At 38.4% G+C, this 11,928-nt stretch overlaps 2 protein-coding genes across 2 annotated transcripts; one reads left to right on the top strand and one right to left on the bottom strand.

Annotated features, from left to right (window-relative positions):
* On the top strand, positions 1-864 carry NUDT15 (nudix (nucleoside diphosphate linked moiety X)-type motif 15; the record flags this gene model as incomplete). Its single annotated transcript, XM_009879617.1, has 2 exons — positions 1-115; positions 719-864. Coding segments are annotated over 2 exons (261 nt in total), but the record flags the coding sequence as incomplete, so codon positions are not given.
* A 4,057-nt stretch (positions 865-4,921) lies between these two features.
* On the bottom strand, positions 4,922-11,311 carry MED4 (mediator complex subunit 4). The gene is made up of 8 exons (XM_009879616.1): positions 11,280-11,311; positions 10,570-10,636; positions 10,063-10,233; positions 9,632-9,689; positions 8,748-8,834; positions 7,897-8,028; positions 5,354-5,571; positions 4,922-5,199 (listed from the first exon to the last, which is right to left on the bottom strand). Exons 1-7 carry the CDS (start codon positions 11,309-11,311, stop codon positions 5,399-5,401), a joined length of 720 nt encoding a protein of 239 aa, XP_009877918.1. The 3' UTR covers positions 4,922-5,199; positions 5,354-5,398.
* Between the last annotated feature and the right edge of the window lie 617 nt (positions 11,312-11,928).

Below are 11,928 nucleotides of genomic sequence, written 5' to 3'. Positions count from 1 at the left end.
TCCGCCGTCAACTCGGTGTGCGCCGCCGCGCGCTATCACTACGTCACCGTCCTCATGAAGGGGGAGGCGGAGCCCGGGGCGGAGCCGCGCAACCGCGAGCCCGAGAAGAACGAGGGTGAGCGAAGGGAGGGCGGCATGGCGTCACCCCTGGGGTGGGGTGGTGTCACTTGGGCTCATCAGCAGGGGGAGCCGCGGGCAGGGCTGTGCTTTGACTCGTTTACGTCAAAATACGCCTTTATGTTTCCCTTCGTTGCCGCACACTGTGACGTAAGAGGATGGGGGAGTGGCTACAGGTACGTTTATTCTGCAGATGGGTGAAAACACGCGTTTCCAGTAAGGTCCAGGGTTAGAATCACAGAATCGTGGAATGGTTTGGGTTGGAAGGGGCTTTTAAAGGTCATCTAGTCACACCCCCCTGCAATGACCAGGGACATCCCCAACTAGACCAGGTTGCTCAGAGCCCTGTCCAACGTAACCTCGAATGATTCCAGGGATGGGGCATCTCCCACCTCTCTGGGTAACCTCTTCCAGTGTTTCACCACCCTCAGCGTAAAAAAAAATTCTTCCTCAAGGGGAGGAAAGTAATAAAATAACTGTGTGTGCAACAGAGGACTTGAATTTGTGTTGGTAATTTCTGCGCAATCCACCCCACCTGGCAGAAGCGGAATTGTTGCACGATTGATTTTACACTCTGACTTTCTTTTCTTTTTTCCTGCAGGTTGGGAATGGGTTAAGTGGGATGAGTTTCCTCCAGCAGACCAACTGTTCTGGGCCTTACGCTGTTTAAGGGAGCAAGGTTACAACCCCTTTACAGAAGAGCTCGATCATCTAAAGGGGTACACGGGAAGTCACCAACTTGGATAAAAAATAATTGCATGTGATGTAACAAACTGAAGGACAGACCTGCTTTTTTTGGAGTAAAAGAGAAAATCATGTATTATGCTTACTCTGCCCATGTGAAAATATTACCCTTCCCAAAGCTAAAAAGATGTGAAATGTTTCAGTGCTTTTACTGTATTTCACACGACAGTTGTCTCTCATTCCAGAGCTATTTGTAGCTCTAGTGGTTAATAAGTAATGTTTTCTTTTACAGAAAACTCATAGTGTTTTATCTGGTTAATCTTTATATAGATGAATAGCCCTTTGGAAGTCAGAACTAGTCAGAGAAGCTCACTCACATGGAAACAGTTGTAGCATCAGGCCCACGAGAAACTGATTTGTTTAAACCAGTGTCCTGCTTTCTATGTAAAACTACTTTGTGTATCATGCTGCTTTCCTGTAATTATAGATCTTGGACCAATTTTTAAACTTAGCCTTGTCTCACAGCTTCACTTAAGATACTGTCATGAACACAAGTCACGTTTTACAGACTTGGTTTTCCTGCAGACAGTAGTACATACTTGAAAATCGGAGTATTTATAAACATGAAAAGGCTGCGGTGGCTTGTTGCAGGGAATGAACATTCCCCGACCCTTCCTGCCAGCCCCTTTCATTACAGAGTTCTGTTTGCAGCCTCAGTTACATTAGCATTTATCTGCAGAAGTGTTTCAGATCTCTGCAGTTGATCTTAATTCCTGATCGTGTTACTAAACTCTTAAGAGTTTAATGAAGAGGTGTCTACAGCGTTCTACTAGGCTGACACAAATAACATTGTACAAACCAATGTCATTTGTAGGTGTAGCTCCACAGCAGACAGTCATGCTTTTTGGCTAAAGAGGGTTGTCAGTATTAAACAGCACAGATGGGTGCAATTCTGTATGGCTACTAGGATTTGATGGACTTGTTAATTCTCAGTTTGATATGACTAAATGATTGAATTTGTAGTGAATGAAATCACAGTACACAAAAACATATACAAACCCAGTGAGTTTATATTTTTTGTTTTTCTAGAATCTAACCAAATTTGATTCTTTTCCAGCTGTAGTCATTAGGACATCAGCAATTAATTTTAGGATATGACTAAAAAAGAAAAATCACTAATTGGCTCATTATTTTCTCTTCAGGGTTCTTTTAAAGTACAGGTTTTGTCTGCTTCCTTTAGAAATAGCCATTGTACAAAATGTTCTGAGATACCTTTAATTTCTTTTGAATAAAACACAAGCACAATACTGAAAGAATAAAGTTGTCTGAAATTATGAATTGACATGTGAGTTATTAAAAGAAATGAGCTTGAAGGGTTTAAAGCTCTTCCTTACTTTGCATGTACATTTTCTTAAATGGAGATGGCTCTTTTTGCTGAGAAGCAGAGTGGTATTGAGGTATAAAGATGCTACTGACAATTGCAGGCCTGCTTAGAATTTGAAGTATTAACTGCACACTTCCCTTAGAACAGATATTCTTTCTCTGAAGTGAAGAAAGAAGATAATGTTATAAAGCAGCTTTGAAATGGGAAATACCACTGAAAATTCCTTTACTACTGTATCTTTGTAGAAAGCTTATTTTTTCTATTCAAAAGTGGAGATTTTCTTGCTGAAAGCAACTTTATGTACTCTGAAAATTATTCCATTCAGCTGTCAACAGAGACTCCAGGAAGATTTGACAGATGTCCTGCCCATCTGTCTCAAAGAATAATGAAAAAAGAAATAATTATTAAAATAATTTAGTGCCATTTAAAATTTTTTTTACATTTTTAACTCCTGATAGGAAGACAGGGGTCACTGCAAAATGGTTTGTCATGCAATAAATATCTTGTTACCATTAATGCTTATATTCATTCTATCTATCTCTTGTAAATATACAAGTAGTTACTGAAATGAGGACACAAACAGTACCTCCATATGTCAGGATTTCTGCATCCTTTCTAAGTGGACTGATTAAATGACTACAGTGCATTACTGCAATCAGTTGTCAGCAGTCCCTGATGTATAAAACTTATTTTGTACATATCATGCATTTGTACTTTTCCCCCCCCTAGAAAATTTGATTCTTAGTATTTTTTAGCTGCTAAAACTCAGTCCTTTCACCTAAATGTTATGTTTACTTTGATTTTTGGTACTTTTGCTAAATAGGAATATCTATTGTGTACACATCTAAGCCACTAAATAACAGAACACTCAGTTAAAATGTTGTGGTTTGCCAAATTGCTTGTAACAGACAGAATTCACTTAAAATGGCACTGCAGTTATCCAGCATTGAGAAAAATACTCCTAAGCAGTATATTGGGAGCACTGATGTAAAGAAACTGATCAGGATGCATTTTACCCAGACTGATTTTATGCTAAGTGAACACTAGGCAGAGACGTCTTTGTACCTGTTTCTTAGATGTACCACATCAGTCCCATTTAATCCTTTAACAGACTAGCAAACAACCCCAAAAAAGAAGTGGTCATTGCTTCTGTTCACTTATTTATGACTGGAAACAGTCACCCATCTCCCCACTATTTCAGTTAGTAAATCACATTATGTAGCCGTATAAGAATTTTGGGTAGACTGTGTATTACACTTTCCATGACTATTAATTAGCTCTAGTTGTATTTTATTCCAAGAAAAGAATGTCCTTATAAATAAGAAGACAAAAGAGACTAGTGAGCTGTGGCTGTGTCATAAAATGTGTTGAGCGGGGCATTTAGGGAAGAAAATACTTATCCCATGGTACAGAGCATGAAGAAACTGCTTTTTGCAATATTGCGTATGATCCTGATCATACATCTTTAAGAACAATGTACAAACAATGTGAACTAGAACAGGGCTAGGCAAGGTTAATTAGGATGACTGAGAGAGACCAGGTGTATTGGGATTAACATGAATTAAAGAGGAAATACAGTTCTCCATAAAGACATTGGTGGTAAAGACCAAAGAAGAAAGTATGATACTGAATAAAGGTTAAAATACGAATGTATACAGATAATTTTAGACTGCTAAATAGAGGTGAAATTTTAATAACTCTGAAAATACTTCCAAAAGGAACAGCTGAGAGAAACCCAAATTCCTCATTTATCTTTTAAAACAATAAACACTGCCCCATATTATGTGATTGAACCTGACTGAAGAGGTCCTTTCCATTTCAACGTCCTTATAGGATTTGTACATATGTTGGTCATATATGGGAGCATTACTCACAGCAATATTTGAAAGATTGTCTGAGCAAATGAGGAATTACCCGATTTATCAGATACTTCCTCTATCTACAAAATGGAAAAATTGAGAGAATTGTGATCTGTGCTTCAGGAAGCCTTGCTGCAGGGCAAAAACCTGGAACTGCCATGAGCAACAGTTCACATAAATAACCTTCTGATCAAATCAGAGAACTGAAGAGAAAAGTAGCTGTCATAAAATGACTTAAGCAAAACAGAATAAGGAAAGGAAAGCCAAGGGAAGCGCCTTTGGAAAGATGAAAGAACATTGTAGCTGAGGCAGGAAACGCAACTGCTGAAGTAAACAAATTAGCAGGTTCAAAGAACTGAAAAAATTACAGAAGCCAAGAATAAAGAATCTGCGAGCACTTTGAACTGAAAGGAGCTGAACTTGCAGCGTGCCCCAAAGGATGTAATCTCCAAGGTCCCAGGATGTTTAACCAAAGTATTGGTGCAGTGTTGCGAATGGGCACTCTGTATCACTGCCTCACGGTCTGCCTAGTTCTGTGCGTACCTGATAAAGCTCAGCTGAAAAGGACAGACCTCCAGTTCCTGACTGCTCATCTGCTTCTAATACTGACTTGGCATTTTGCAAAGGGGAAAATGGAGTACAAACTTCTGAAACTCAAATCAGAATTCAACCACATACTGGGATAAAATGTGCTGGGTATTGAAGTTACTGTGTAACTCATCTAAGATTTAAGTTTGCAAAATAAAATGGAAAGTTACATCAAAGCTGAGTTTATTTATGACAAATCATTAATTATATATTACAATAATTACAACCTTTTTCTTTTTTACACCTTATTGCCTTATTTTTGTTCTCGGCACACACAAGATGATTAAGAACATGGATTTAGGCAGTAACAAAAAAAGATATTAAAATTACAAATTTCATGCCTCATTTCTGTGCCATAAAAAAGGCTATCATCAAAAGAGTGAAGTTACTAACAAACATACAAGGGGATTCCCCTTACACCTTTTTTCCCAGGAACTTTTGTCATCTAATGTATAGTAAATATATATATACACAGCAGGTCTCTTGCAAACATACACATTTACACAATCACTGGAAATTTGACATCTCTCCTCCAGCAGAAAGCTCCCAGTCATTTTACTTGAACATCTAATGGGGAAAATAAAAAAAAAAAAAAAGATTCTGAAGTCCACAGTTTGAATTAGTCACCCTATTTCTGAGTCAGCTGTTACGCTGGCAGCATTCTGTAGGGAGAAGGTAACAGAAGGGTATTGCAGTTTGTGACGAACAGCATCCAACCTACCTTCACCACAGGAAAGGTCTACTAGGGATACTGTCCCTCTTGTACCTAGTCTGAGTCACTGCTGCTGCTTGAGGAGTCTGTTGACATAACTTCTACATCATCTTCATTCTCTTTATTGTGTCCTGGAGGCTCCAACATGAAGTCATTACTATGATTAGGAGGTAGCATGTTCATGGACATATCACTTGACTGCCAAGGATACTGAGGAGCGAGAACATCTGGAAAAAAAGGGCATAATCAATCAAATTATCAGTTTTGTATATCAACAAATTCAACAAGACAGCTCAACCAGAAGTCCAATTCAAAATTAAACCAAATCTTAAAATCCTTCCTGAATTTTGGACAGATGAAACCCTCCAGTAACAGCTGGAAAACATTTCATGATTGATATGCCATTCTATCACTGTAAAAGCCTACTTTGCCAAAGAGGCCCATTTATGTAGATGGCTCTTGATCTCTCATCACTACACTTCAAAACAGTATATATTCATACAGAGCTTTTCATCTTCAAAGCACAGTTTGAACTGACTTAACATTCACAGCCACTGGCAGTAATGAAAATGGTCACCCTCTGTCAGTATGCAAAAACAGATGAAAACATTAGATAAAAAAAAAAACAACTACTTAAGGTAGACCATAGAAATCCAGAGTAAAAGGTCTTATCCAAATTTGGCTGAAACACCTTGGTTACCGTTTTTCCAACGGGAAATATGATGCATCAAGTGCAAGGGAGAACAGCATCCTACTACAAAACCAGGGCACAGAGATCCTCGAGAGGTGGGAATGTCCCACTGTGCCCCAGCCAGGCCAGCCTCAGTTGCCCCTGAGCAGCTCTCACTGTTTCTCCTCCTCCTCCCACTTCCAAAGCCACCCCATCCTGTACTCCCTACTCACTTACCCTCCTCCAACACTTCCTAGTGTCTCCCTTCCTCGCCCCAAAAACGGCTCCCATTTCAAAGCTGCAGTACACATCTATATGCCAGTTCTCCTCCCTTCCTTTTAATTTATGCTCTGACTGCTGTGCTTCAGTTCTTCTCTGCTTATTACTAGGCACTGTAGCCAAGTCTATCCCATAAAAGAAACCAGCTATCTCCCGCTTACAGCAAGAATTAAAATAATTAGGCAGTCAGAAATGAATAGAAGCCCAAACATGTAGGGCTCTGAGTACAGAGAGGGCACTGTCTAAGCAGGGGGTCATGACAGACTTACTCTCACTCAGGTGCTGCCTAACTCAGAAGCACACAGACTCCACACATATAGTAGCTTCTGATCTTTAAGTCTACAGATTCCACATAGCAACTACAGCCACAGTCCCCTAATACCAGATGCATTACCAACTGTACAAACCCGACCCATCAACAGATGTGAGGATGCAACGCAGACATTGTGACAGTTCTGTCCCCACTTTAGGAAGACCAACAATAGTACCAGGTGGTCTCATCCCAGCTATGGTGAAGTTAACCAACTTTATTTGAATCAGCCGAGAATGTATGCCAGTGTCTCACATTCTGTGGCGATGGTTCAATGCTGGAACAAGTCCACTAGTAAACCAGGTTGAATGTGTGTGCCAAGCAGCATAAAAGTTTTGAGGCTACCAAGCAGATGTCAGGGTCCCACTCCTATTCAGCTCACTGACCCGTTTTATCCAAGGCCAAAGGTTTAGAAAGTGAGATGATGCAGAACTTCAAATCACTTCCTAAGACATGACAAGAGGATTAGACAGATGATTGGAAACACAAAATCTAATTTCGCTGTTTCTCCAAGGGAGTCATGATACAGGGGTTTTTAATAAATTCAGTACAATTTTTGAAAACAAGTTTTCTGTAACACCTGCAGCAAGTGGCTTAACAGACAGGTAAGAACTGTTACAGAACTCATATGAATCCAAACTAAGAATTTTTCCACTATTTAGTCTAACCATGGTAGAATAATGCTGCACAGGTACAGAACCACTGAATCCTTGATTCAGTTACAGTAACTTACTGCTAAATTTTATTTAGTGGAAGTGCCAATTTCACTAAGCAATTAAGGGATTAAAGCTTGATTCCTACACTCACGGTACTACCCTTCACCAGCTGTCCTTTGCAATGTGTTTTCAATCCAGAAATTCCAAACAAACAGTCTTGCTATATAGAGCATAGACTTAAAGGTAGGGGATGACAATACACCCCTTTTCTTCTGAATGCAGATTTCACAAATCCATACGCTCATCACTGCTAAGGAAAGTTTGCTTTGAAAATGCCTTTTAATATGATTTGATATCACTTAATTTACAGCAATTCAAAATAAGTGAATTGAGGGGTAACTAAGTGAGTTTTGTTTATATTGACTTAGTTGTAGTGTCTGCAGTATGATTTAGCATGAAATAAAATTATGCAATTTCTAATTGTTAACTTTCTTTACTAGATCTTCACTGCTAAGGAACAATGTTAGCCATAATTTTCATTACTTTAACTCTGATTTGCCTTTGCTAAAGGAAATGTATAATTGCTATGATTGTACAAAGAATAAAGAAAAGCAAAACAAAACCGAGTTTCTCTTACCTGGGAGTCTGCCTGCTGCAAGTGCATCCCCTGGTAAGTGTCCATTAACTCCATTAGTGGATGGGTTGTTCATCTGACCCAAGAGACCACTCCTCATTTCCAGATCTGTAGGATATGGCCTACGTGGATCCCCTTTAAAAAAAAAAAAAAAACACCACACAAATAAATGTTTTTAAATATTTATCAATCGTCTTGCAGACATTAACTTTTTCTTCAGCACCTTGTTTCCTGACCAAAACCAACCCATACTGTGATTGTTTGGATCAACAATGAGCATCACATCTCTTTTGTTAAAATCCAAGTCTGTGTCTTTCACTAAGACCTTCTTTGTTCATTCAAACTTGGCAGAAAAGATATCTTTGCTCCCCCTACTTCGCAGCTAAACAGCAAGGACAGGAATTGGAAAAAACACATTCTCATTTTGGACAAAGGGGTTAGTCCCCAAAATCGAAACGTGACATAATGAAAACCCTGCTTCTGACTCCACTGGTTACTAACATCCTCTGTAAAGAATACTATAAGGGGCAGGAGGGAACACAACCGAGCATACATAAAGGTCTTTAACTTACTTGGTTCTAACTTATAATTGGGGCCAACATTCACTGGGGCCAAAGGAGAGCAGAGGAGGGCAGTCAGTTAATGGAAGCATGCAGTTTCACAGCCTTTTGAAGATGTACTTACAGTCTACAGGACTTTGGATATATTTTTTTTTTTAAATATTAGCTATAACAGCTGAAAACAATGTTACTCTAATAAACCACTGTGATTTTCACTATATAAAAGTATTATAAGACCAGATACTGACCATGCTTTATTATAAAAAAATCTCTTGTAATAAACATGACAGTTACCTGGTACCCATGTCAGAGGGGCACAAACAGCATTGCTAGCACTGATCCTATGGGCATATTTAATTATTTCTTCAGAGGAAATGGCACCTGGAAAAAGGGAAAGAAAGTTACTATATTCTCAAGAGATTGCATCACTCAATTATTTCAGAATATTAGACACTATTATCGAAGATTGGGAATGTAATTTTGTCAAACGTTAAGAGCATGCTTCAAATGCAATGACTGCTTAGAGGATTCTTAGATTATGGAAGGACAAGCTTTACAGTGAACTGATTTTACAGCCATGAGTTCAGTACACCTTCCATGTCAACAGTTCTTCAACCTTATGAAAAATAGAAACCAATCTCTTAAGCAGTGTACTTGACAAGCACAATTCATAAGAAAATTTCAGCACCTGCTTTATTATGGAATTTTCTGTAGTATAGAATTTTTTTTGTTTGCTTAGTAATTGTAGAGCATGTATGTTGCAGTCCTTCTAAATATCTGGCACAAAGTGGCAGGAATTGCTACAAATACAAACCAGTATCACCAGCTAGTCAGTCTCTCAAATACAACGCACATTGTCTCTCTTTCCTCAGTAGACCCACTGAGGCAATTTGGTGAGACACTTAGGTAATCAGATATAGTATTATGAGTCCAAGAGCATTGTGACACTTGAATTTAAGTTAATATTAAGATATGTTTGCCACAAAAAGTAATTCACTCCTGCCTTTATTCTGAAGAAATTGTTATAGGTTCATAATGAAATGGAAATTTGTTGATACACAAGGCACCCAAAATCTGTGACAGTGGAATTAAAAAAAATAAAATAACCCTCACTTGAGCTCACTAGCAACTTTCTTTACAACTGCATTTATATAGTATGTACAATCACGGATACTCACCTTTTCTTGCCTTTTCAATTGATTTCAGCTTTTCCTTTGCTTGATAAACAGCTGTTGCCTAGTTGTAAAAAAAAAAAACCCCAACAAACTAAACCAAACCTTCAATGCATCTTTAATTTGTAAACTTCTACATAAAGTAGGCTCTGTGAATAAACACTTACATTTAATTGCATTTTAAGAGAAAAACTATTCAGTGAACATTTTCAAAATACACATAAGTAAAGTAGGTTTGGAAGAAAATTAGCATTATAAAACAAAACTGAATACCGTGATAACTAAACAGTATTTGACTACTGAAAAAACCCAAACCACAAAGCTCTTATGAAGTTTTAAATATTTAAATCTTCTCAAACTAACACAACACCACTTTCTCCAGAACCACCTTTTTCACAAGTAGATGCTCAAAAGCAAACACATCATTATGAACTTACCAGTATGTGTTCTGCTTCTTTTAGTTGTTTCTGCAGCTGCTGAATATCATTATCCCTCTTTTCTACTACCTTTTCTAAAAGCTGCATTTCATGATGGATTTTCCCCTGATCAACTGCCAGCTTCATTAGCTCTTGAAACTCTCCATCTCTCTGAATCAGCAGTTCCAGAATCTATTGAACAAGAGTTTTGCAGAACTTTTAATTTAGCTAGAGTAACAACACACCCTCAATCGTTCTGCAGAGAAAAACAACTGACATCCATAGGAGTATTTGTTTGCATGAAAAATGAAACAGAATTTCTTCCTCTGTTTGCAGAAACAGCCTATGAAGCATACAACACATGAACAAACAAACAAACAACATGAGGACAAAGAATGCCTTTGTAGTGGGGCCAAAACCTCATCATCACTGAGCACAGGCAAAGACAAAAGGAGAAAGAAAGAAAAAAAAATTAGAAGTAAAGCTTTGTGCTTACCCAAAGAAACATAGTTTAGAAAGTCAGCTTACCTGGCTCTCCTCTCCTGGTTGTGGAAGCTTCTGGTTTCTTGAAATTGCCAAAATTTCAATTAGTTCCCTGAAAGGAAAACTCTGTGTTTGAGCAATTTTCTAGGACATTATTTGTATATCACATCAAGTTATCCCAAAATTGTCAGAGTACTGATATAATTACAAAAGTATTCATGGAATTCAGAATTTTAGAGTTTTATAGTACAGTGCTGGCAGGGGTTTCTCAACTAAGAATATGTCTGTGAATAGTCTCACGATCAGAGCACGTTTTCTTCCTTGCTCTTTCAGCTCATGAGCATTTGTACCCAGAGCTTTTGTACCCATGAAACGTGCTAAGTCCTGCTAAACTACATAAGACATAAGCAGAAGCCAAGAGAAGACACAGCACAATGAAATGCATTCATATCCTACTTCTACTGCTTTTGTTTGTTGCAAGAGGGCATTAAAGTTTTGTTCACTATTTTACTTCTCTATTTTTCCTCCATTTTTTCCCAATAGAGCAATTCGCACACTTGGGTTTAGAGCAATTAAGTCTATGCTTTCAAACACATGAAGAGTTTTTCACGAAACTACTTTTATAACAACAAGTATTTCCACAACGGTGTATCAGATGTATGCCAAACACACACAAATATCAAAAACCTAATAATATGCCGGTGCTAGGTTAGACGTGCTTCTCAAACAAACCCTTTGATCACACTTCCAGGTACCCATTTACTTTGCCACCATTCTGAAAAGCCATCAAGACTCTCAGAGGGGACTCACTAAACAACAAGACCACTATGCAAAAAGGCATTTTCTGTAAATTCAGCAAATTTATTTATTTGGCTTCTAAGGCTATGGACAACAGTTCAACACTAAGCGTGAATAACATTCTATCTGAAGACATTCTTCGCTTGATCCAGTGCAAGCAGCAGTGGCATGTACGACTAATGCAGCAGCGGTGCCACAACCTTAAAATGAAAACAGGTATTTTTCAAAACCTCTGAAAAAGCCTCTCACCAGTAAAGCTCTAAATAGCACCTTGGTCACTCCTGAACCCTAAAATGATTTAAAACAATTAGAGAATAAAGAAACTTGACATTATCAGTAAAGCTTTTTTTTACCTGACCAACAATGGGCAGCAGCAAATAAAAACTGTTTTAAGTAGGTCAACTACTGCCATCAAGGCCGATGTCATGCCAGGTTGTAATTCTATCCTGTGTTAGCTGGATAATGCACTGATGCTGATTCAAAACTATGCCAGGGCTACAGATTAGATGTGTAGCTTTATTTTTGCCCCTACCACCAAACCAATACCATGACTGTGAAAGGCCTAGCTCCACGGTGCTGCAACACTTTGCTGATCAAGCGGAAGAT

The sequence above is a fragment of the Charadrius vociferus genome, unplaced genomic scaffold (genome assembly GCF_000708025.1).
Source record: "Charadrius vociferus isolate BGI_N301 unplaced genomic scaffold, ASM70802v2 scaffold482, whole genome shotgun sequence".
Taxonomy (NCBI): Eukaryota; Metazoa; Chordata; class Aves; order Charadriiformes; family Charadriidae; genus Charadrius; species Charadrius vociferus.
This window is presented reverse-complemented; position numbering and strand designations above follow the sequence as displayed.